The sequence below is a fragment of the Aquarana catesbeiana genome, linkage group LG05 (assembly GCF_042186555.1).
Source record: "Aquarana catesbeiana isolate 2022-GZ linkage group LG05, ASM4218655v1, whole genome shotgun sequence".
Classification (NCBI taxonomy): domain Eukaryota; kingdom Metazoa; phylum Chordata; class Amphibia; order Anura; family Ranidae; genus Aquarana; species Aquarana catesbeiana.
Window position 1 is genome coordinate 289,082,468 of NC_133328.1, and position 25,721 is coordinate 289,108,188.

At 41.8% G+C, this 25,721-nt stretch overlaps 1 protein-coding gene across 3 annotated transcripts in view; it reads left to right on the plus strand.

Annotated features, from left to right (window-relative positions):
- The window catches only part of RPRD1A (regulation of nuclear pre-mRNA domain containing 1A), a 189,997-nt gene that overhangs the window by 120,893 nt on the left and 43,383 nt on the right, over positions 1 to 25,721 (plus strand). For 2 of the 3 annotated variants that reach the window (XM_073630773.1, XM_073630774.1), the window contains exons 5-6: positions 959 to 1,085; positions 1,174 to 1,349. In XM_073630773.1, coding sequence (XP_073486874.1) covers positions 959 to 1,085; positions 1,174 to 1,349 — 303 coding nt within the window. Of the gene's footprint in view, positions 1 to 958; positions 1,086 to 1,173; positions 1,350 to 1,553; positions 1,637 to 25,721 lie in introns of all 3 variants that reach the window. The other variant, XM_073630775.1, reaches the window with a different exon arrangement.

The following is a 25,721-nucleotide window of genomic DNA, read 5'->3' on the forward strand; positions in this document are numbered from 1 at the left end:
TTAGGGGGTATTTTCTTCATGGTATTACTTTCAACTGGAATCAGGTTATTTTAATTAAAAAGTCAAAGAAAGGCATTCTATTTGAAAGAAAGATTGTTTTAAACCTTCTTTGTTAATTCTTCTCGTGTATTGGCTGCCACTATAGCCTACTACAAAGGCTGCTAGGTGTCTGCTGGTATGGAAGATTTAGTCATACAAGGGCTCTCACAACTTTGTTCTTTTTTTTTTTTTTTTTTTTTTTTGTTCCTCGTGATGCAGATATTTCCCACTGTCGTTAAATTGCGTGTTCTTACTGGTCAATGCTGTCTTCTGGGACCTGTGTGTCTCCCAGAAGACAGCAGGGGGGGACGGAGGAGGGGGGCGGACATGGCAAAGATCGCCACGGATACTGCAACGATCTTTCACCGGAAGTGGGAGCAAATACCTGTATTAGACAGGTATCTGCTCCCCTATCCCCCCTGAAAGGTGCCAAATGTGACACCGGAGTGGGGAGGAACCAGATAAGCGGAAGTCACATTTCTGCGTGGAACTCCGTTTTAAGTTTCCTTATGTTCTTGTTTAAATAGGAACCAAAGATTATACACTGCATTCTAGGTGTGGTTAGTAACTATATACAGTGTTAAATTGCGTTCACGTTCCTGTTCATGCAACCTTTTAACAGCTATTGCTGATTTGGTTCAGTTTTGTAAGTGCTAGTATTTCCAAATGTTTATCCCTTTCTGACTTTCTTACTTCAGCAAAGTTATTGCAGTTAGGCTGTATGTGTTAATAAACCCTAGATGTGTGCAGGTTACTACACTGTAAATCATACAGTTTTTGTTAATGTGCTGCTTGATTTTATCTTATATACACCTTTATTTAGTATATAAAATTATATTGGTTTTAATACTGCTTTAGAATCTAAAACCTACTGTATATGGTGTATTTTAAAAGCTGAACATGCAGCTTTTTCTTCCAGACTACAGATCTTATACGGGCGCTGCAGGAACTGGAAAATGCAGCTTCAGGAGATGCAGCTGTGCATCAGAGGATAGGCTCATTGCCAATAGAAGTACAAGATGTGTCACTTCTGAACAAGATTACTGGTGAGCATTTGATTATTTCAGCACTAAGTATTCTTTAAAGACTCTTCCTGTATTTATGCAAAATGTTTCTTTTTTTTTTACTATTTAGATAAAGCTTCTGGAGATCAGCTTTCAAAGATGGTGGATGATGCTTGCATGCTTCTTGCAGATTATAGTGGTAGACTAGCAGCAGAAATAGATGACCGTAAACAGTTGACCAAAATGTTGTCAGATTTCCTGCAATGTCAGAAGGAGGTCCTCGATGAGAAGGAACACCAACTAGAAGTGCGTACCTTTTTATCATTTTTTTTTTTTTTTGTTTCTGTTACAATATATTGTTGACAAGCTTTTAGCCTTTGATTGGAAGAAGAAACTTTCATAGTCAAATAACTTAAAAGTAAATAGTAGATTCGTGCTACATAGAAAATTTTAACCTGTAATTGGTTAAAGTATAACTAAAAGCAAAACTTTTTTTTTTTTTTTTTTTAGTTTTGGATTGAGTGGAAAGGAATTAGAACACCTGACAGTTTTTATTGCTGTCTGCGACCCTGTTAGTGAGATTATTATTACAGGTATTTCACTCTCTATTTGTCCTGTTTACTTTTATCATTGAAAGTAGAAGTAAAAGAAAATCCCACATTTTGGAATGACATAAGAACACTAATAGAGGGGAAATCTTCCAATAGGGAGACTAGTTTTGGTGACACACCGGAATTCCCTCACTTTGGAGGGATTTCCCCTCACTTCTTCTTTTGGCTATGGAACAGGAAGTGAAATCTCCCAAATGGGACACAGATGGCAAAAAAAAAAAAATCTGACAGGGGTTATAACCCTCCCTTACGCTAAAATGTAAAAAAATAATACCTTTAGTTAATTAATTTGCCCGGGCTAAATGTTCATGCAGTTTCACAGGACAAAAAAATTCTGAATTTTTTTTAGAAACGCGCCCCTTTGTCAAGGGAAAGTGACCTTTCATAGTTCAATAGGGGTAGGCCAATCTTATTTGTATGGTCAAATCTAACAGTTTGTTGTGCTTCTGTAATTTGGTCCTGACCTATTTCCATCTCACATGTTAGATAGCTAAGTAGATTCTGATTAGACATGGTAGTTTGTTCCTTCGTATGCATAGCACAGTTGTAAACTAATATGTACTAAAGAAAATAACTGATCTGTAACACAAAAAAAAAAAAACATTTTCACAAGTAGATTAAGGCTGTAACTCTAAAAACAAAGGTATAATTTCATGCAAGACTATTAAATGGTAAGCTTTCAAACAAAATGAACTCCCATGCCCCTGCCCCTTCCAAAACACTCGGGAGACGGTCCCACAGAAGTCTGTGGGCATCTATTGTATGAATGTTTACTTGGCCTTTAAGAAAATAACCATTTTTAACATCACAGATAATATTAGAAAGTAGTATTATAATTTAAATAGATGCTTGCAACCAGCATGCAGCAAGTATTTTGTTAACCATTAAAAACAACTGAGAATAATTATGTTTGTGATAAGCACAGGTCATTGTTTACTAAAGCAAGTACAAGCAATATGCAAATACGATGGACAATTTTCTTAACAAGTTATTATTCTTAGCTGACATGTCACAAATCACCCATGTATAAAACAGAAGAAAAAAAAGTAATTCTATCACCATTCTCTCTCTCTCTCTCTCTCTCTCTCTCTCTCTCTTCCCCTCCCCCTCTCTCCCCCCCCCCCTCTCTTTCCCCCACCTCTCTCTCTCTCTCTCTCTCTCTCTCTCTCTCTCTCTCTCTCTCTCTCTCTCTCTCTCTCTCTCCTCTCTTTCCCTCATCCTCTCTTTCCTCTCTCTCTCCCTCTCCCTCTCCCTCTCTCTCCCTCCCTCTCCCTCCCTCTCTCTCCCTCTCCCTCCCTCTCCCTCCCTCTCCCTCCCTCTCCCTCCCTCTCTCTCCCCCTCTCTCCCCCTCTCCCTCTCTCTCTCTCTCTCTCCCTCTCCCTCTCTCTCTCCCTCTCTCTCCCTCTCCCTCTCCCCCCCTCTCTCTCTCTCTCTCTCTCTCTCTCTCTCTCCCCTCTCCTCTCCTCTCTCTCTCTCTCTTCTTTATCTCTCTCTCTCTCTCTCTCTTCTTTATCTCTCATCTTTATCTCCTCCTTTTCTGTACTTGCTAAGAATTACAGTGTGATGACCAGCAAAAACTTTTTTTAACTTATTCGTTTTATCTGTACATTTTCTGTCCCTGAAGGACTAATATACTGTACCTATGGCGTGAGAGCTATTTAAGAATACTAAGCACCCAACACATTTTTAAGTAGGTTAGTGAATACTCAGGGAGTGGTGTTTTATAAAAAAGTAATACTCTATGGGATCAGCATCCATGGAGTGGTCTTTATTAGATTCAGCCAGTTGTCTTTTAGCAGGAGTGGAATCAGTCTGCTAGATTTCTGCATATACTTCCAGCTCAGGGATGGTGCATGTTGAAATGTTTTCCTCCCCCAAGTGGTTAAAATGCTTGACAGTCTGTATTAGCCCTGGTTCACACCAGTGCAATTTGTCATGCGATTTAACAGTTACAAATCGCATAACAAGTTGCACCCTATTGCTGGCTTTGGCCTATGCTTGGATCAGGCCAGGAGTACAGTGGGAGATGAACTATCTGGTATGTTGACTTTTAAGTACTGTAAAGTGATCAAGGTAACATATATTTACATGTCAACTTGGCAAAATCTCTGTGCAGAAGGTGGGCTTTAACCACTTCAATACCAGGCTCTTATACACCTTCCTGCCCAAGCCAATTTTCAGCGCTGTCGCAAATTGAATACAATTGCGCGGTCATGCTACACTGTACCCAAACAAATTTTTTATAATTTTGTTCCCACAATTAGAGCTTTCTTTTGGTGGTATTTGATCACCTCTGCGATTTTTATTTTTTGCGCAACAAATAAAAAAGAATGAAAATTTTGAAAAAAAAAAAGTTTTTCTTTGTTTCTGTTAATTTTTTGTAAATAAGTATGTTTTCTTCTTCAATGACGGGCACTGATATGGCTGCACTGATGAGCACTGATAAGGCGGCACTGATGAGCACCAATGAGGTGGCACTGATGATGGGCACTGATAGGCAGCACTGATAGGTGGCACTGTTATGCGGCACTCGTAGGCGACACTTATGGGTACTTATGGGTGGCACTGATGGGTACTTATGGGTGGCACTGATAGGTGGGCACTGATGGGCACTGATAGGTGGGCACTGATGGACACTGATAGGTGGCACTGATGGACACTGATGGGTGGCACTGATGACACTGACGGGTGGCCTTGCTGGGCATCACTAATTTTTATTGTGCCATAGAGGTGCCAGTCAGTGCCCATTTGTGGGCACTGATTGGCATATGTTGCGCATTGATTTTCACATGTGGATGGCCATGGGGGGGTTGTACCTGGCCATCCACATGTTAGGAGCTTCCCTGGTGGTCCAGTGTGGGCATCCAATGGGGGGCTGTGCTGATAAACAATCAGCGCAGACCCTCCCTGTCAGGAGAGCCGCCGATCGGGTCTCCTCTACTCGTGTCTGTCAGACGGGAGTGAGGAAAAGCCGATCAACAGCTCTTCCTGTTTACATCGTGATCAGCTGTGATTGGACATGGCTGATCACATGGTAAAGAGCCTCCGAATGTGTACGGAACCCCCCCGATCTGTAATTGTTGCTTTTGTTATTGGGCTACGGATTTTCCCAGAAGTCTGCACTAAGATGCAAATCAGATTTTGAGCATTACCTGCAACAAAAATTTATTTTTTGGTCAGATACACTTAGAGGGAAATTACGTTTAAAGGAATGCAGACCCTGCAAGTTTCCTCAGTGAAGCCCTGCAGGTGCAGCAACTGATTGATAATTATAAAACCACTCCCGAGCACATGGCTATGTTGCCAACCGTCAGTATTTTTACTGGTAGCCAGTGACAGGAAAAGGTTGCCAGTAAAAAACATGGCTGTGATGCTTGGCTCAGAACTGCACAAGCGCAGTTCTGGTCCGAAGTCGGTCAAGACCATCTGGGTGTCTTATAGTGTGTTCTGGCGGTGCCAGTGGGTCTCGCGGAGGCAGTGCCTGAGCGTGTCTTGTAATGTCATGGTGCAAGGGAGCAGAGCGTGCGGGACAAGCAGGACATGCTGGGAGCAGGACTGTCAGTGGTGTTTGGACTGGAGTGGACTGAAGGGACCACCTGGCTTGGTGAGAGACTGTCACTGTGAATCAGGAGGGGATGTGTCATGTCGGTGACGTGTCATCATTATCTGTGCTGCTGCACACTGCTGTCAGTGTCACTGTGAGAGTCAATGTCATGTGTGTGCCTGTCCATTCTAATTTATTGCCCTCCTGAGGCCTGTCCCTTAGCCACCTACTTACTATATTGAAAATAAAATAAGAAATATGTTTTTTGCCTTAATATCTACCTTAAGACCCCTTTTACACTGGGGCGTTTTTCAAGTGCTTTTGGGCTAAAAATAGCACCTGTAAAGTGCCTGAAAAACACCTCCCCTGCAGCCCCAGTGTGAGAGCCTGAGACGGTGCACTTGCAGGACGTTAGAAAAAGTCCTGCAAGCAGCATCTTTGGGGCGGTGGAGGAGAGGTGTTGTCAGAAACCATGAAATCAGACCGAGACAGAAGTACTGTTAAATCACACTTGTTTAATAAAAAAGTAAAAAGAACAAACGTAGTCAAAACATAGCCAAAGCTCAGTAACTGGAACGGATAGTCAGCCAAGCCAAAAGTCAGGGATGAATGTAGTGGAACAGCAAGCAGGATCTGGAGCCAGAAGGGATGTTAGCAAAGCCAGTCTTAAAACAGGAAACGCAGGAGATAGTTTCTTGTGATGTGACCAAGGCAAAGGCAGAGCTCCTCTGGACTGGACGGCTTAAGTAGGCAGGACTGACGAGCAGGATCATCAACAGCTGAGTAACTGTGGAGAGAGATGGGAGCTGGCAATTAGCCGACAGCTGAGCGGCCAGCTCAGAGAAGGAAGGGCTGAGTCCAGCCCTGACAGGTGTATACAGTGCTCCTCCACCCCCCCTGCCCACTGAAATGAATGGGCACCGCTGCTGAAGCTCCTGCAAAGCGGTTCGCAGCTGCGCTTTTCACGTACTATTAACCCTTTCTTCAGCCGCTAGCCTGGGTAAAAAGCGCCCTGCTTGCAGCCGAAAAGTGACGCTAAAATGGTGGTAAAGCGCCACTTCAACTAGCGGCACTTTACCGCTGATGCAGCCCATTGTCAGCGTGAAAGGGGTCTTAATCTCATTGCTACTTGCATATTGTACTTGTTTGTATCCTAAATACTGAAATTTGCACCTAAAACTGTCATTTTGTAACTTTTGGAAATGCCAGTAAAAACTTGGCTGTGCCAGTAAATTTTAGGTTTCGTGTCAGTAAATTTAAATCTGATAGGTTGGCAACACTGACACATGGACACAGACAAACAGATATTCCTTCAGAATAACAAAAGTTAGGAATCTGCAACAAAGGTTGTTAAAATCCTTGCAATGTACATAGATCACATAGAGGGTAAAGTTTTTTTTCTCAACAAAAGTGGAGTTACTCTTTAAAATAAACCTGTAAACATAAGTTCAAAAGCCACTTGTGTGGGATAGCTGATGCTTCTGGGTGCCTGCCTATCAGATTAAAGCTTTACACTACCTTGTTTTTTTTCTGTGCATTGTTGCACATTTTTTCAGGCGTATTCAGGCTCTAGTGTTTTTGTTTTTGCTGATGAAAAGCTAGTTACTAGGAGGTGGAGATGGTTGATAAGGCTTACGATTTGCTCATGTTCAGGTGCTTTTATTGAAGTCTATGGAGCCAAAAATGCCCCATTCTGCTTCAAAAGTAGCTTGTGTACCTTTTTGAGCTACAGGCACAATTTAAACGCACAGGATTTTGGTTGTTGAGTGTTCTGGAGCTTTGAGTTTAATAGAACAAAATGCTCAGGTCTGGCTTCTTTTGCACCCATAAAAGCTGAATGTTATTTGCAACTTCTAAAACACCTAATTTTTAGGGCTCTGAAAAGGCGAGAAGGCACCTGGTGGATCCATTGACTATTTTTTGCACATCAGAGCTTCTTGGTTTACAGGGCTTTCATGGAACTACAAGAAATTCAACTTGTTCTGCAAGCACATTGAATGCCTGCCATTCAAAATATATAAAAATTTTACATTATTAGGCTTACTTTAAAGTGTATGAAAACATCTATAAATCTATTTTAACCACTTTGGCATAATTTCTCACAGTATACAGTTTTCTTTAGTAAACTGTTTTGTGTGAATCTGTTGCAGAGTTTCCTATTTAAAGATCTTACCAGTAACAGTGCTTCCTGATGCAGGCTGACAATGCTTAGCCGCTGCCTGATAATGCTGCTCCTAAAGCTTAGAGTTCTATTTTTGACAAGCTCTCTAGGTAAGATCAGGTAAGTCAAACTGGTCTCCTAGAAATAAGTGTAGAGGCACCCCCGTAGGGGCTGCTAAGTGTTGTGGCCCACCTGTCACCCTGCCCAGCCCGGCGTTCAGCTCTCAGACACTCCAAGACAGAAAACAGTCCATGTGCTTGTTTTTATGTTTTATTGAGGGATTTGAAATTGGATGGGGTATAGGAAGTATGGGATGCCCAATGGAATTTTGAAGAATTTGCAGGGACAAACTATATACACGCTGGTATATACACTCCATTTCTCCTGCACATCGCTTCCTCTTCAGTGTTCACTCCTCTCTCCTCCTACACATCGCTTCCTCTCTAATGTTCCAGGCACAGCTAGCACAAGGTGGTAAGGCCTGATACTGGCTCAGCCAGGCCTCAGTAATTGCCTTTTGCGGGCAGGGGCCGCGGGCCCCTATAGTGTAGCAGAAATATAAAGTTAGTGCTAGCTGTCCTACATGTGGCTACTGAGCCCAGTAACCCATTTTCAGGCCCTGACAGCCCTCCTGGGTGCAGCTGCCCTTCTCCACTGCCCATGACACCACAGTCCACACCACTGGCTCTGCACCCAGACTGCATGCTCCCAGTCCTCTCAGGCGTGCCTCCCCAGTCCTCCTAACTGTGCATGTCACTCACCAGCCCTCTCCTGGCTGCAACCAGTTGTTCCTCTCCCTGGAGACTTGCCCGATATGCTCTCTCCTGCTGTCCTCTTGCATCTCCTGTGTCTCCTGTTCGGAGCTTGGAGATGGAATGCTAGGCTGTCGGGGCCTTTGAGGGAGCCCCCCCCCCAACTGGGGGGCTCCCTCAAAGGCTCCGGGGAGAAGAAGAGAAGAAGATGAAGAGATGAGTGGGAGTCTCCCTCCATGCCATCATGGATGTGGAGCGGCCCGAGGAGAAGAAGGGAAGAAGACGCCGACGAGAACACTGGAGGAAGAACCAGAAGAAGAAGAAGATGGAGGAAGAAACTGAAGGAAGATAGAAGAAAGAAGAAGCATTTAAATAAAGAAATTGTCAAAAACTGTGTCTTGTCATTTTTGACATTTTTGACAGTTTTTTAGTGAAATAGTAGGGGTACTTTTGTACCCCCTTACCATTTCACACGGGGGAGGGCCGGGATCTGGGGGTCCCCTTGTTAAAGGGGGCTTCCAGATTCCGATAAGCCCCCTGCCCGCAGACCCCCACAACCACCGGCCAGGGTTGTGGGCATGAGGCCCTTGTCCTCATCAACATGGGGACAAGGTGTTTTGGGGGGCTACCCCAAAGCACCCTCCCCATGTTGAGGGCATGTGGCCTGGTACGGTTCGGGGGGGGCACTCTCTCCCCCCCCCCTCTTTTTCTGCAGCCTGCCAGGTTGCGAGCTCGGATAAGGGTCTGGCCTGGATTTTTAGGGGGACCCCACACCGCTTTTTTTTTTTTTTTTTTTTATTTTGGCACGGGGTTCCCCTTTAAAATCCATACCAGACCTGAAGGGTCTGGTATAAATTTTGAGGGGGATCCCACGCCTTTTTTTTTTTTTTATTAATTTTGGCCGGGGTTCCCCTTAATATCGAAACCAGACATGAAGGGCCTGGTATGGAATTTAGGGGGACCCCCCACGTCATTTTTTAAAAAATTTTGGTTCTGGGTTCCCCTGTGGGGAATTCCCATGCCGTTTTTATCAATGAACTTCTATGTGTATTGTAGGACCGGCAATTCATTAAAAGCCGCAAGTTTTAAATGACTTTTTTTTCCTTTGAAATGTCATTTTGCTGTCAGACTGTTCTAAACACAGGAAACATGCACCCCTTTACAGGCATACTATAGACACCCCCCAGGTACGAAATTTAAAGGGATATTACACTTTTATTGTTTCACTTTAAGCATTATTAAAATCACTGCTCCCAAAAAAACGTCCGTTTTTAAAACTTTTTTTTGCATTGATCCATGTCACCTGGGGCAGGACCCAGGTCCCCAAACACTTTTTATTACAATAACTTGCATATAAGCCTTTAAAATTAGCACTTTTGATTATTCATGTTCGTGTCCCATAGACTTTAACTGTGTTCACGTGTTCGAATGAATTTTTTTGCCTGTTCGCACGTTCTGGTGCGAACCGAACAGGAGGGTGTTCGGCTCATCCCTACTCATTTATAGGCTTTAAGAAAACTGTGAGACACAATGCTAATGAGTAAGTTCACCCCATTTTTTTTTTAATGTAGATCTTTGTTTGTCCCAAGCATGTTTGAATCCATATACTGTTGACTTTCTTGCTACCTCTGCTGGAAGTCTATTCCAAGCATCAATTGCTCTTTCTGCAAAAATAAAAAACAATACTTTCTAATATTAGTTTTGAACTTTCCTCCTGTTTTTTTAAGATTATTCCCCCATGTTCTTGATCTTTGCTTCATATTAAAAATACTGCCACCCTGAACCATATTCACACTCTTAATTTATTTAAAGGTTTCAGCATAGCTCCCAACTGTCCCTGATTTCGAGGGACTGTCCCTGATTTGGAGCAATGTCCCTCTGTCCTCTTTCCTCCTCATTTGTCCCTCATTTTGCTCTTATCTATATAGATGTATATAAACTGCTCAAAAATAGTTTTCCAGCACTAAACCTTTCATCTGATTTCTAAATTGCTGCATTTGTAAATTTCTAAAGCCAATATAAAGGAAAAGTAGTGGTAAAAAAAAACACTTGTGGGTTTAACCAATCTTGTTATTTTGTACAATTCTCCTTTCAAGTGGGCGTGTCAAGGGGTGTGCCCTATGCCTGCATACTTTTGCTGAGAGGTGTCCCTCATTCCCATCTCAAAAAGTTGGGAGGTATGGTTTCAGTTATGTCCCCCCTTCCCTTCTAACTTAGAGACTATTTGTAGTAAGTTCTCAAAGTCTCTCCTGATGTTTTATTGCCCAGACCTTTAACCATTTTTGTTGCCCTTGTCTGAACTTCTTCTGTCTTTATCAATATCTTGTAAGTGAAGTCTCCAGAACCAGACACAGTATTCTAAATGAAGTCTAACTAAGGCTCTAACAGCATCTCTTTCTTCCTGCTGGTGATCTCTCTAGTTCTACATCCTAGAATTCTATTCGCTTTTCCATCTGCCTAAACCACGCTGTTTGCTCATTTTGCAGTCATCTGAAAAAAGGACCCACAAGTCTTTTTCCTCTGTAGTTCTGGTCAAAACTGTATCCCCAATATTGTACTTTATCAAGGGATTATTTTTCCTATCCGTGCATTATTTTACATTTAGAATCACTGAACTTCAGTTTCTACTGCTTTGACTAATCTTCTAGTGATGCCAAATTGTGTTTCATGTTAAATGCACCTCCTAAACTATCAACACTATTGCACACCTTTGCGTTATCAACAAAAAGACATACCGTACATGGTACATAACCGAATACATTATACACAGGGGCTTTCAAGTCTTTACAAAGATTAGCACTCATTTAAAAAATAGCAGTTACTTAAGCCATTTGAGGCTAATAATTTTGGTTAGAATTGAAGATAATAGTGTACATACATTGTGTGTGTGCGTGTGTGCGTGTGTAGTAGTAGTATAATATTGACTACTGCTATAAGATGTCTATGTAAGATTTTCATACTTGTTACTCCAGTAGTCTCCATTGGTCTGCACTCCTCTCCTTGATTTGTATCTCACATGATTTTGCAGTAGAATTGGTAAGTATTATGAACATAATAATCTTAAACTTTTGGATTTTTAACCTTCTCTAGATTTTATTACAGGATATGGACATATCTTCCAAAAGGATGTCATGATTACCACGCCAACCCTGCTGTAAAACAATAAAACATAACATCCAAAACTATTGTACTGTCTCTCGTTTATAAAATTTGATCTAAAACATTTTACATGCTGCCTACTTTACCTCATGTTTCAGAGATAGGAATGAAATGACCCACTGATAAAATAAGTCTTTGCCCTGCATTTTCACCTCAAACTGTCTTGCTGCCTTTTGCTGTGTGCAGAACATTTTTTGCATGTGAAATCTTATCTTTAGAGTACAGGGCAGGAAGCTGGCTTCAGGACTGAAGGGGAAAAAATGCTTTTCTTCAGATGGTATTTTGCAAAATCAGGACTTTCAATGTACCCAGTCTTTCACCCTACATTCCAGTGAAAAGCATTTTATGATATACCACAATCTAACCCAATGATTCTACCCCACCTCACGGTGTAAAATAAATGTAAACATATATTATCACTGTTAAAGTTTTACATATATTTACATTTTTTGTACCTGAGTCAGGAGTTTGTCAATAAAAGCCAGTACAGTGCATCCAGAAAGTATTCACACCGATTCAGTTTTTCCACATTTTGTTATGTTGCAGCCTTATTCTAAAATGGATTAAATTCATTATTTTCCTCACAATTCTACAAACACTTCCCCATAATGACAAGGTGAAAGAAGCTTGTTTAAAATCTTTGTACATTTATAAAAAAAAAAATCACATGTACATAGGTATTTACAGACTTTGCTCAATACTTTGTTGAAGCACCTTTGGCACCAATTACAGCCTCAAGTCTTTTTGAGTATGATGCTACAAGCTTGGCACACCTATTTAGGGCAGTTTCTCCCATTCTTCTTTGCAGGACTTCGCAAGCTCCATCAGGTTGGATAGGGAGCATTGGTGCACAACCATTTTCAGATTTCTCCAGAGATGTCTGATCAGGTTCAAGTCTGGGCTCTGGCTGAGTCACTCAAGGACATTCACAGAGTTGTCCTGTAGCCACTCCTTTGATATCTTGGCTGTGTGCTTAGGGTCGTTGTTCTGTTGGAAGATGAACCGTCACCCCAGTCTGAGGTCCAGAGCGCTCTGGAGCAGGTGTCCTTCAAAGATGTCTCTGTACATTGCTCCATTCATCTTTCTCTTGATCCTGACTAGTCTCCTAGTTCCTGCTGCTAAAAAACTTTCCCACAGCATGATGCTGCCACCACCATGCTTCACTGTAGGGATGGTATTGGCCAGGTGATGAGCAGTGCCTGGTTTCCTCCAGACATGACGCTTGGCATTCAGACCAAAGAGTTTAATCTTTGTTTCATCAGACTAGACAATTGTGTTTCTCATGGTCTGAGAGTCCTTCAGGTGCCTTTTGGAAAACTCCAGGTGGGCTGTCAAGTGCCTTTTACTGAGGAGTGGCTTCCGTCTGGCCACTCTACCATGCAGGCATGGTTGGTGGAGTGCTGTACACTGAAGCTCTGTCAGAGTAACCATGGGGTTCTTGACCACCTCCCTGACTAAGGTCCTTCTCCCCCAATCCCTCAGTTTGGCTGGGCAGTCCGCTCTAGGAAGAGTCCTGGTGTGGTTCTTCTATTTACAGATGATGGAGGCCACTGTGCTCATTGAGACCTTCAATGCTGCAGACATTTTTCTGTACCCTTCCCCCGATCTGTGCCTTGATATAATTCTGTCTCAGAGGTCTACAGACAATTCCTTGGACTTCATGGCTTGGTTTGTGCTCAGACATTCAATGTTAACTGTGAGACCTTATATATAGACATGTGTGTGCCTTTCCAAATCATGTCCAATCAACTGAATTTACCACAGGTGGACTCCAATCAAGTTGTAGAAACATCTCAAGGATTATCAGTGGAAACAGGAGTCACCTGAGCTAAAATGTAAGTGTCATGGCAAAGGCTGTGAATACTTATGTACATGTGTTTTTTTCATTTTTTTATATTGAATACATTTGCAAAGATTTCAAACAAACTCCTTTCACCTTGTCTTTATGGTGTATTGTTTGTAAAATTTTGAGGAAAATATTGAATTTAATCCATTTTGGAATAAGGCTGTAACATAACAAAATGTGGAAAAAGTGAAACGATGTGAATACTTTCCGGATGCACTGTACATATTGATAAAACCAATCCATTGAGGTGTATAAGCTCTCATTTAAAGTAACATGAGGGAACAACAACAGTTGTTATGCTTGCTTTCTGTTTATAGAATGGCAATATAGTGTTTTGCCACCTAAGATTACACAAAAGAGGAGGTGCTTAGTTTTGTGTGTGAAATATCTTCTGATGCATATCACCGCTACAACAAAAATAGGATTTTTAAAACAGCTTACCTTTAAAATCCTTTTCTTTGAAGTACATCAGGGGACACAGAGCCATAGTAGTTACTATGTGGTTATAGGCCACCTTCAGGTGATGAACACTGGCACACCCTAAGACAAAAAGTGCACTCCCTATATAACCCCTCCCACTACTAGGAGTAGCTCAGTTTTGTAGCAAAGCAATGCACGTGTATGCCAATAAGGGAGGAACCTCTGTGTCCCCTGATGTACTTCAAAGAAAAGGATTTTACAGGTAAGCTGTTTTAAAAATCCTATTTTCTTTTCATACATCTGGGGACACAGAGCCATAGTAGTTACTATGTGGGATGTCCCATAGCAATGCCAACTGAAGGGAGGCACAACAAAAGTAGGGCACCAAGAGACTAGAGGACTTATACTGCAGCCTGTAGTACACTGCGCCCAAAGACAATATCCTCATGATCTTTTACATCTACTTGATAGAATCTGGTAAATGTTTGGATTGGAGACCGAGTTGCAGCCTTGCAGATCTGAGCCATGGAGGCTTGGTGATGCACTGCCCAAGAAGCACTAACATCCCTGGTGGAGTGCGCTTTACTATGGAAAGGAGGAATTTTACCCTTTAAACCATAAGTTTGAACAATCACTTGACGAATCCATTTAGAAATGGTAGATTTTGACACCACCTGTCATCTTTTAGGACCGTCTGGCAACACAAACAAAACATCTGTTTTACGAATCTGAGCAGTCGCTTTTAAATAGACCTTGACCGCTCTCACCACATCAAGAGAATGTAGTGACTTTTCTTCCACAGAACGGGGTTCTGGAAAAAATGAAGGTAGAACAATATCCTGGTTTAAATGAAAACCTGACACTACCTTCTGTAGAAAATTAGGATGAGGCCGCAATACAACCTTATCCTTATGAATAATCAAATATGGCTCTTTACAGGAAAGAGCAGCCAATTCTGATACTGTTCTTGCAGAAGATATGGCAACCAAGAAAACTATTTTCCTCATCAAGAGGATCAAAGGGCTGTTTTTGTAAAGCCGACAGGACTAAATTTAAGTCACAAGGGTTCAGGGTTGACTTGAATAGGGCATTAATCCACGTTACCCCTTGAATAAGGTTATGAACCAGAGAGTGTGAAGAAAGTGGTCATTGAAAAAACACCGATAAGGCTGGCACCTGGCTCTTGATAGTGCTCAAGGCCAGCTTAATTTCTAATCCCATCTGTAGGAACTCAAGTATCCCACCTATGATATATTTCCTGGGGTGCCAACCCCTGGATTCACACCAGGAGACATATGTCTTCCGGGCTCTAAATATATGATTCTGGAGGCCGGCTTCCTAGCATTAACCAAGGTAGAAACTACTGAAGCTGACAGCCCATGGTCCTTTAGAATGTGGGTTTCAATAGCCAAACCGTTAAATTTAGCGTTTGTAAGGTAGGATGGAACACCGGACCTTGCGAGAGAAGGTCTGGCCACAGGGGCAGGGTCCAAGGATCCCCTACTGCCATCCTTATGATCTCGGCAACCAAGATCTCCTGGGCCACGCTGGGGCCACCAGAATCACCTCCTTTCCCTCTTGCTTGATCCTGCGTAGGAGACACGGAAGCAGGAGAACAGGAGGGAATGCATAGATCAGTGAAAACTGATCCCATGGAAAGACCAAGGCATCTGTTCCCTATGCCATCGGATCCCTTGTCCTTGACACAAAGTTGTCGATCTTGTTATTGAACCTGGACGCAAACAGATCCACGTCCGGAACTCCCCATTTTTGGCATATTGACAGAAAGATGTCGGGGTGAAGAATATGATTCACCTCTCTCTGGGCCGCACGACTTCTCGTGCCCCCTTGGTGATTGATATAAGCCACAGTTGTGGCATTGTCGGATTGGATCCTGACAGGATAATTCCATAGTCTGAGCATCCAGGCCTTTAGGGCCAGGCCTACTGCCCGAATCTCTAGAATATTGATGGGCAAGGTCAACACTGATTTGGATCACTTCCCTTGGACAGACGCTTCTTCCAGGACTGCTCCCCAGCTCAAAAGGCTGACATCTGTTACTACTTTCCAGGTAACCGGTAGAAAGGATTTTTCTTTTTGAAGATTTTTGGATATTAAACACCAATTGAGGCTCTGGCACACTTTGGCGGATAAACGCATCAGGAAGTCCAGAGTTTGGACCTTTTTGTTCCAAGTTGACAGGATACTGTTTTGCAGCAGTCTTGAATGAAACTGCCGACTTTTGATATTGGCTCGTGTGTGAGGGAGGGATGGCGTGAAGGAGACCTGGAAGCCGCCCCGTGTAGGGACGGTGAAAGAAAACGGCATTGCCGACCGTTTTCAGTTCTCCCTTATACTCAGCCTCATGAAGAGGGGAAGAGTTCAGCCCAGGTGGGGGTCTCTGGAGGAAGCAAAATTCCCCCAAACTTACCGGAGGTCTGCCTGCTGGCTGGAGAAAAAGTCTGCTGTTTCTGTGACACAGCGTGATCTCTGAGCAAAGCATGAGAAGGTACGTGCTCCATACAGCCTCCAGTGGTGACACTTAGGCATAACAACATTTACTTTAAAGGAGACTATTCATAAGAACATTTTTAAAAATTTCTTAGAAAAACTCCACTTACCTTTCCCGCCGCAGGGTTTTCTGTGGTAAACCAACAGACCCAATCTTCACCCTTCACGGTGGGTTCCTTAAACCTTCAGGAGCTGGGAATCCTCGAGGAAGCCCACAATCCTGGACCTGCAATAGCATCACCGGCAGTAAAACTTTATGCCCCAATACCAAAAAGTACTGGATTCCGGGGTCCAGCTATCAAAAGAGAAGCGTTCACAGGCAAAAACCTTGTTTCTTCAGACACGAGGCCCGGGTACCATTCGATTCGGCCAGAAAGACACCTTGAATGGATCCGTCTGCATAGCTAGCCCTAGCAAGGATTTACCATGTGACCAACACCTAGACACTGGCGAAAAAAACTGAGGTACTCCCAGTAGTGGGAGGGGTTATATAGGGAGTGCACTTTTTGTCTTAGGGTGTGCCAGTGTCCATCACCTGAAGGTGGCCTATAACCACATAGTAACTACTATGGCTCTGTGTCTCCTGATGTATGAAAAGAAAGGCTGTTGTAGTGTAGTAGCACAAAGAATTGCCATTTCATACATATCTGCATGTTGGAAGGTGCCCAGTTGAGTGAAAGCAAGGGTCAAAATTATTTGTTGTTAATGGATTCCTTTAGACTAGGTTCACATCTGTGCAGGTTGTTCCCGTTGTGGGTTGGCACCTGTTCCTGCAGCTGCAATCACCTGCATACAAAAACACGCTGGATGTGTGCGGGTGCCATTAATCCTAATGCACGCCACACACACTGGAAATTGCACCTGCACTGGGAACTGCACTGCATTTGCGGTTCCCATGCGTTTGTGCAATTTGTAAAATTCTGCTGGACCTTTTCCCTGCATTTCAGGAGGCACGGCAGCCTATTCCAACAAATGGGCTGCCATGCCCGCGCAAAATGTGGCTGCATATATGTGAACCTAGCCTAAAATCAAATGTTGAGCAAGTGTTCTAAATAAAACTTTTCTAAGAGAACAAAAAAGACCATTGCTGACTTAGCATTTTGCAAATTCTAGTAGCCCGGTTGTCATTGCATGCCTCAGACTAACCCTCTTTGTCACTACCAAGAAGGACTGAAATTCAATGACAGTCATTGTTATTTCTCTTAGGAAAGATTTTGTTTCTTATCAAAACTCCAGATTTGTTGAAAATAAAAATCCCCTCCACCCAGGTCAGATTTTATATATATATTTCTGAATGTGACTGGAAAGGTATTAATGTCTGTATTAATCATATCCTCAGTTCCTCTTTTGTATTAAGAAACCTTTAATCCCCTAATATCTTTTTAGATGTGTAATTCTCAAAGTTCTGTGGCTTGTGAACCATGTTCACCAAGTCACAGAGTATATAGACCACCTTGTACATCTTCTGGCCCTATAAAATAAAACAATTATGATACAACACTGTGTCACTAGCTGGGTATCCTAGAGTAGAACCTCCTCTATATTTTGATCATTTATCTTTGCTTTACACTTCTTTATTCTCAATTTATTCATGTGGCCATTGTTCAAACTGCTTTGTTGCAGCTGCCTCTGCAGGACTAGTCAAATCTACTGCCCATCATTCCGCTCTCCCCAGAGATTCTATAGGTCACTCTACCCAGTCTGGATGAAGGCACTGGCAAAATGTTGCCAATAACCCACTGTTAAGGTCACTTGCAATCCACACTGGGTACCCCTAACTATTGGCAAAAAGTTTAATTGATAACTAAAGTGGTGGTCTGGCTACTAGCAGTGGAGTGATTTAGCAATTTAGGGGTTTTTTTTTCAGTTTTGGTTTCCATGATGTCATCTATTTGCATAGGTAATTATGTTGAAAATAACACCCTTGCTAGAAAATATAAATTGGGATAAAATCTTAGAAACAAAGAGCACGGAGGAGAGATGGGTTTGCTTTAAAAGCATATTAAATAAGGGCATTAGTCACTGCATACCGTTGGGAAATAAATTTAAAAGAGCAAACAAAAGTCCTGGATGGGTTAACTCCAATGTAAAAAATGCATATAAAAGCAAAGGAGAAGGTCTTCAAAAAAATACAAAGCTGAGGGCTCATCATCAGCATTCAGACTTTATAAAGAATGCAATAAGAAATGTAAAGGTGCAATAAGGACAGCTAAGACAGAACATGAAAGACACATAGCGGAGGAGAGCAAAAAAAATCCCAAGAAATTCTTTAAGTATGTAAACAATAAAAAAGGGAGGACAGACCATATTGGGCCCCATAAAGAATGAGGAAGGACACCTGGTTACAAAGGATGGGGAGATGGTGAAGGTATTGAATTTATTCTTCTCAGTCTTCACAAGGAAATCGGGGGGGCTTCAGTAACCAATACTGCAGTGTTTGTCCTCATGACACATCACAGGAAGCATCCTCATGGCTAACAGAGGACAGAATCAGAAATAGACTTGGGGAACTTAACATTATTAAATCACCAGGACCAGATGGCTTGCACCCGAGGGTATTTAGGGAACTCAGTCAAGTATTTGCCAGACCATTGTTCCTAATTTTTGCTGACAGTTTACTGACTGGAATGGTACTAGCTGATTGAAGAAAAACCAATGTAGCACCAATATTTAAAAAAAGGGCCAAAATACATCCCTGGGAATTACAGACCAGTTAGCCTAACATCAATAGTACGCAAGCTCTTGGAGGGGATGATAAGGGACTATATACAAGATTTTAGTAATGAAAATGGGTATCATTAGCAGTAATCAGCATGGATTCATGAACAATCGTTCTTGCCAAAGTAGATCTTGCCAATCTATTAACCTTCTATGAGGAGGTGAGCTGCCATCTAGATAAAGGAAGGCCCGTAGACGTGGTGTATCTGGATTTTGCAAAAGCATTTGACAGAGTTTCCCATAAACGTTTACTGTACAAAGTAAGGTTTGTTGTCATGGACCATAGGGTGAGTACATGGATTGAAAACTGGCTACAAAGGGGAAGTTCAGAGGGTGATGATAAATGGGGATTACTCAGAATGGTCAGGGGTGGGGTCCCCCAGGGTTCTGTGCTGGGACCAGTTCTGTTTAATTTGTTCATAAATGACCTGGAGGATGGGGTAAACAGTTCAATCTCTGTATTTGCGGATGTTACTAAGCTATGCAGGGCAATAACTTCACCGCAGGATGTGGAAACCTTGCAAAAAGATCTAAACAAATTAATGGGGTGGGCAACTACATGGCAAATGAGGTTCAATGTAGAAAAATGTAAAATAATGCATTTGGATGGCAAAAATATGAATGCAATCTACTCACTAGGGGGTGAACCTCTGTGGGAATCTAGGATGGCAAATGACCTGGGGGTCCTAGTAGATGATAGGCTCAGCAATGGTATGCAATGCCAAGCTGCTGCTGACAAAGCAAACAGAATATTGGCATGCATTAAAAAGGGGATTAAGTCCAGGGATAAAGCGATAATTCTCCCACTCTACAAGACTTTGGTCTGGCCTCACCTGGAGTATGTAAATCACACAAATAGGAAACATAAGGGGAATACAAGGACACTGAATTTCAAAAGAGCCAACTTCCCTAAACTACAAATCTTGCTAGAAGGCATAAATTGGGATAAAATCTTAGGAACAAAGAACATGGAGGAGAGATGGGTTTGCTTTAAGAGCATATTAAATAAGGGCATTAGCCAATGCATCCCATTGGGTAATACATTTAAAAGAGCGAACAAAAGTCCTGGATGGCTTAACTCCAATGTAAAACTGCATATAAAAGCAAAGGAGAAGGCCTTCAAAAAAATACAAGGCTGAGGGATCATCATCAGCATTCAGACTTTATAAAGAATGCAACAAGAAATGTAAGGGTGCAATAAGGACGGCTAAGATAAAACATGAAGACACATAGCGGAGGAGAGAAAAAAAAATCCCAAGAAATTCTTTAAGTATGTAAACAGTAAAAAAGGGAGGACAGACCATATTGGACCCCAAGTTGCTGCTAACAAAGCAAACAGAATATTGGCATGTATTAAAAAGGGGATTAAGTCCAGGGATAAAGCGATAATTCTCCCACTCTACAAGACTTTGGTCCGGCCTCACTTGAAGTATGCTGTCCAGTTCTGGGCACCAGCCCTCAGGAAGGATGTGCTGGAAATGGAGCAAGTACAGAGAAGGGCAACAAAGCTAATAAAGGGTCTGGAGGATATTGGTTATGAAGAAAGGTTGCGAGCACTGAACTTATTCCCTCTGGAGAGGGGATATGATTTCAATTGACAAATACCATAATGGTGGCCCCACAATAGGGATAAATCTTTTTCGCGGAAGGGAGTTTAATAAGACACGTGGTCACACTTAAAATTAGAAGAAAAGAGGTTTAACCTTAAACTGCGTAGAGGGCTCTTTACTGTAAGAGCGGCAAGGATGTGGAATTCCCTTTTCACAGGTGGTGGTTTCAGCGGGGGGGGCATCGATAGTTTAAAAAAACCAATAGATAAGCACCTGAATGACCGCAACATACAGGGATATACAATGTAATACTGACATATATTCATACACATAGGTTGGACTTGATGGACTTGTGTCTTTTTTCAACCTCACCTACTATGTAACACAAATCATCCTGAAGTGTAACTTCTCATGTCATAAGCATGCAAGTTAGTGTGGCACCATGCTTAGTCCTGGTGGTATCAGCATTATGCCAAAGTAGCAAGCACTTTACTCAGCAGGCACAACATCTACTGCAGTGTGTAGATAGTCGGCTAGGAAAACCTGACTCATGCATGTGAAGTACTATCTCAGATGTGCAGCATTAGCAACTAGCATTAGCAGCCATTAAAGCTTGTTAGGGATGCCTTTATTTTGACAGTAAGATATTGGGAGCTAATTACAAGAATGTGGAAAACCTACTCTCATAGAATATCTACCTTGGAGGGGTACCACAGAGGTTCAAATATATGAAAAAAGGAAACAAAGAAAAAAACATATAACTCTTATGCAACCAATTGCTTAAAGTGGTAGTAAAATCTTGAATTCAAAATACTGTCACTGCCGCCAGGGCTTCCATCTTCAGCTGGTCTCCTTTCTGGGTTCATAGGCTCTGCCCGTTTAAAAGGCTAAACCGCCATGATGTCACTACTGGAAGTCACGAGTGTGGCACAGCACTCTGAAGGGATAGCATACGGAGTTGTCCCTTCAGGACACACTGCGCATTCACCAGTAATATCACGGTTACAGAAGTAGTGAATATTCCTTGTACCTACAGCTAAGCTTTAATGCAAGCCTATTTGTAGGTACTAGTGATAAAGCGGTGTTTAATATTTCTTGTCAGTAGATTTCAGCCAATGATTTTGGCTGAAATGCGCTGATCGTCTGTGACCAATCACAGCACAGAGTTCTGTGTTGACAAACACACAGAACTCTGTACATGGACAGCGATCTGTCTGTTTCTTCTCCCTGATATAAACTCTGAGTTCAGGGAGAAAAAGCAGCCAGATCTGTTAGTAAAAGCAGCACACATGACACTTGTTAGGCACATAGTTAACCCCTTTATTACCCCTTGATGGTAACACCTTCCCAGCCAGTGTCATAATACAGTATTATCACTGATCACTGTATTAGTGTAACCAGCGACGTCCGTGTCAGTTTTAGTGTCCCTCTCAGCCAGTGTTTATCGCCAGATTGCCTGCCACACTATCAGTCACACTATAAGTCGCTGATCACCACCATTACTAGTATAGTGTCTGTACAGATCAGTATCTTGATCAAGATCAGAACTATACTAGTGCCCCCTAAAACACAGTTTAGTTTTTAGCAAAGACATATTTATTTCAATTTATGAAGAAATTCAATTTTATTGGATGTTTTATAACAGAAAGTAGAAAATATTTGTTTTCCAAAATTTTCTGTATTTTTTTTGTTAATATACCCAGTGGTGATCAAATACCACCAAAATAAAGCTACAGTGTTGCATGACTGCGCAATTGCCAGTTAAAGCAGCAAAGTGGTGAATAACAAAAAATGCCCTGGTCACAAAGGGAAAAAAACCTTCCAGGGGTCATGTGGTTAAATAAAGGGATAATGTAAATATGTATATAAACTTAATAAAAGAGAACATATTAAAGATGTAGTAATCATATAGGAATAGTGGTGGTACTCTCTACCAAAGCTCCGGAAATGCTTACAAAAATAAGATAAGTCCTCGAGTGAATAAAACAACTGTAGAACAATCAATCAAAAGTAAACTAGGTCATCAACATCGGGGAAATAAGTGTTTCCCGTGAATTTCCTATAAAAGGGCGTTCATGGTAGATGGGGATTTTAATTGCCCAGATAATAGTAATTGCCCAGAAATAGTCCATATAAAATCCAATGCAATTTATTTGTACAAAACCTTCAAATCAATAGAGGTACAAATCCTCTGGAAAGCATATTATGTTTTACACTTTGGCATAGAGTACAGAAATCCCACATAGGGATAAATCCAAGGAGGTGTATGGATCTGAATCAACACATTTGGCCCAAGATTAGGACTTCTTCAGGATTCAGTTTTCAAAAATGTTAAAAGCCAATAGCTTATAAAAAAAAGAAAAATCAATGTGATGGGTATAAAAATGCACACTCAGAATAGGCTCCCAGACGTAATAGTACTACCATTACATCTGGGAGCCTATGCTGGGTGGTTCTATCTGGGCCTTTCTCCTGTCCAACTTAGAGTTAGTTTGTTTTCTGGATTGGCTGATCTTTATTATATTGGCGGTTTTTCAGCCTATATTGGGTATTTTCCCTAGAAAGGGCGTTCAGACTTTATATACCTCCTCCCATTTTTGTCTTTGGCTTACATTTCACTTTGATCACATATTCATTTGATGGCTTCCATTCGATGGTCACCCCTCTGTTTCTTCTGACCCCCACAATTTATCTGTTGTGGATCGCAGCACACTTTAGACTATATAGGTTGTGTGCATTTTTATACCTATTACATTGTTTTCTTTCTTTTATAAGCTATTAGCTTTTAAAATATTTGAAAAAAGAATCCTAAAGAAGCCCTCATCTTGGGCGAAACGCATTGATACAGAGCCATACACCTCCTGGGATTTATCCCTCTGCTGAATTTGTGTACTGTATGTCAAAGTGTAAAACATAATATGCTTTTCAGAGGATTTGTACCTCCATTGTTTTTAAGGTTTTGTACAAATAAAATGTATTGATTTTATATGGACTATTTCTGAGTAACTACTATTATCTGGGCACATTAAAATCCCCATCAACCATGAACCACCCTTTTAGAGGAGATTCATGGGAAACATTTCTCTTCCCACTGTGCTTTTATAGGGGATTGTGCCAGAGTTGCATGAGCAGGTTCCCCCACCCAATACTCCCCTAGGTCATCAACATCATCCATTAGGATATGGACAATGAGGTTGTAGCTCCTCCAGACCAACTTCAAGTAGACAAAGAGAGGGCTCTTAGCTGGTAGAATTTTCCAAGCATAATGAATAAGTGCTGAAATCAGCACGTTGGGGTGACATAGCAGATATGTAGGCGCTATATTGTATAGATGTTATACAAAAACTGTAAACATTCTAAATATAAAGGAAATCCCAAGGAGGATTAAGCCTGTAATCTGTGAAAAAAAAGGAAACATGCATAGACTTCTACAGCAGCCACCGTGTCTGTAGGTCTCCAGGTGGATTTAACCTGTGATGAATAATACAGAAATAGTCATACAACAATTTATCCAGGGACCACTGAGAAAGTGTATATATGATTTCAAAAGATCCTCAGGTCTCCAGCTGGGTTTAACATATGGTTGCCTTGGCCGTGTGTTTTGGGTCATTGTCTTGCTGGAATACCCATCCACGACCCATTTTCAATGCCGTGGCTGAGGGAAGGAGGTTCTTGCCCAAGAATTAACGGTACAAGTTGTCCTGTCCCCTTAGAACAAAAAAAACCCCCCGAAGCATACATTTTCCACCCCCATGTTTGACAGTGGGGATGGTGTTCTTGGGGTCATAGGCAGCATTCCTTCTTCTCCAAGCACGGCAATTTGAGTTAATGCCAAAGGGCTCGATTTTGGTCTCAACTGACCACAACAGTTTCATCCAGTTCTCCTCTCAATCATTCAGATGTTCATTAGCAAACTTTAGAGGGCCTGTACATGTGCTTTCTTGAGCAGGGGTGCCTTGCAGGTGCTTCAGCAATTCAGTCCTTCACGGAGTAGTGTGTTACTAATTGTTTTCTTGGTGACTATGGTCCCAGCTGCCTTGAGATCATTGACAAGATTCTCCCATGTAGTTCTGGGCTGATTCCTTACCTTTCTCATGATCATTGAAACTCCATGAAGTGAGATCTTGCATGGAGCCCCAGACTGAGGGAGATTAACAGTAATTTTGTGTTTCTTCCATTTGGGAATAATCGCACCAACTGTTGTCACCCTCTCACCAAGCTGCTTGGTGATGGTCTTGTAGCCCATTCAGGCCTTGTGTAGGTCTACAATCTTGTCCCTGATATCCTTGGACAGCTCTTTGGTCTTAGCCATGGTGGAGAGATTGGAATCTGATTTATTGCTTCTGTGGACAGGTGTCTTTTATACAAAAAACAAGCTGAGATTAGGAGCACTCCCTTTAAGAGAGTGCTCCTAATCTCAGCTCATTACCTGTATAGAAGACACCTGGGAGCCAGAAATCTTGCTGATTGATTAGGGATCAAATACTTATTACACTCATTAAAATGCAAATCAATTTATAACTTTTTTGAAATGCGTTCTTCTGAATTTTTTGTTGTTATTCTGTCTCTCACTGTTAAAATCAACCTACCATTAAAATATTAGACTGAGCATTTCTTTGTGAGTGGGCCAAACGTACAAAATCAGAAGGGGATCAAATACCTTTTTCCCTCACTGTATATAGGAAAAAAGCACAGATTGGGGTGCTGGAGTTAGTAGAATCACATATAAACACTATTAAAATAAAGCATAGTTACTGTAAATATAAAATAATTTTGTCCATCTTCAGATGGATGATGGATCACCATGAAGAAGCCTAGATGTGTAAGGACATGGAAATCTGGCTGATCAAGCAGCTTGACAAAGGGGGTGGGACCCCTGAAACGCATAGTGTCCCACCCACTCTGCCAAGTCCTGACATCATTGTGCATCTTTGACAGCCAGCCACTCTGATTGTGGCTATAGATGCCACCAGTCTGCCTGCCATTTGGCTCGCGACTACATTACTTTGGCGGTGCGCCATTTTCATTTCCATTTACTGCTGCTCTGGCCAGATTTCCATGTTATGCACCTATGCTTCTTCATGGTGACCCATTATCAATCCAAACATAGAGACAGTTGTTTTTACATGTAAGTGTGCTTTATTTTTATAAAGTGTTTTTTTTTTGTGATTCTACTAACTCCAGCACCCCAATCTATGCTTTTCCCTGACATATGAGTGTATCCTTCCCAGACTGACCAAGGGAGCTGCAGGTGTTGACCATACAAAAGAAAGACAAATGAATGTCTACTCACTCTGATAAGGTTTGAAGTAGACTTCATTCCGGATGTAGAGTCCAAGAGTCCATCCACTATATAAGGGTATAGTGAGCACCATCACAGGAACAAATAGGGGAAGACTTGCATCT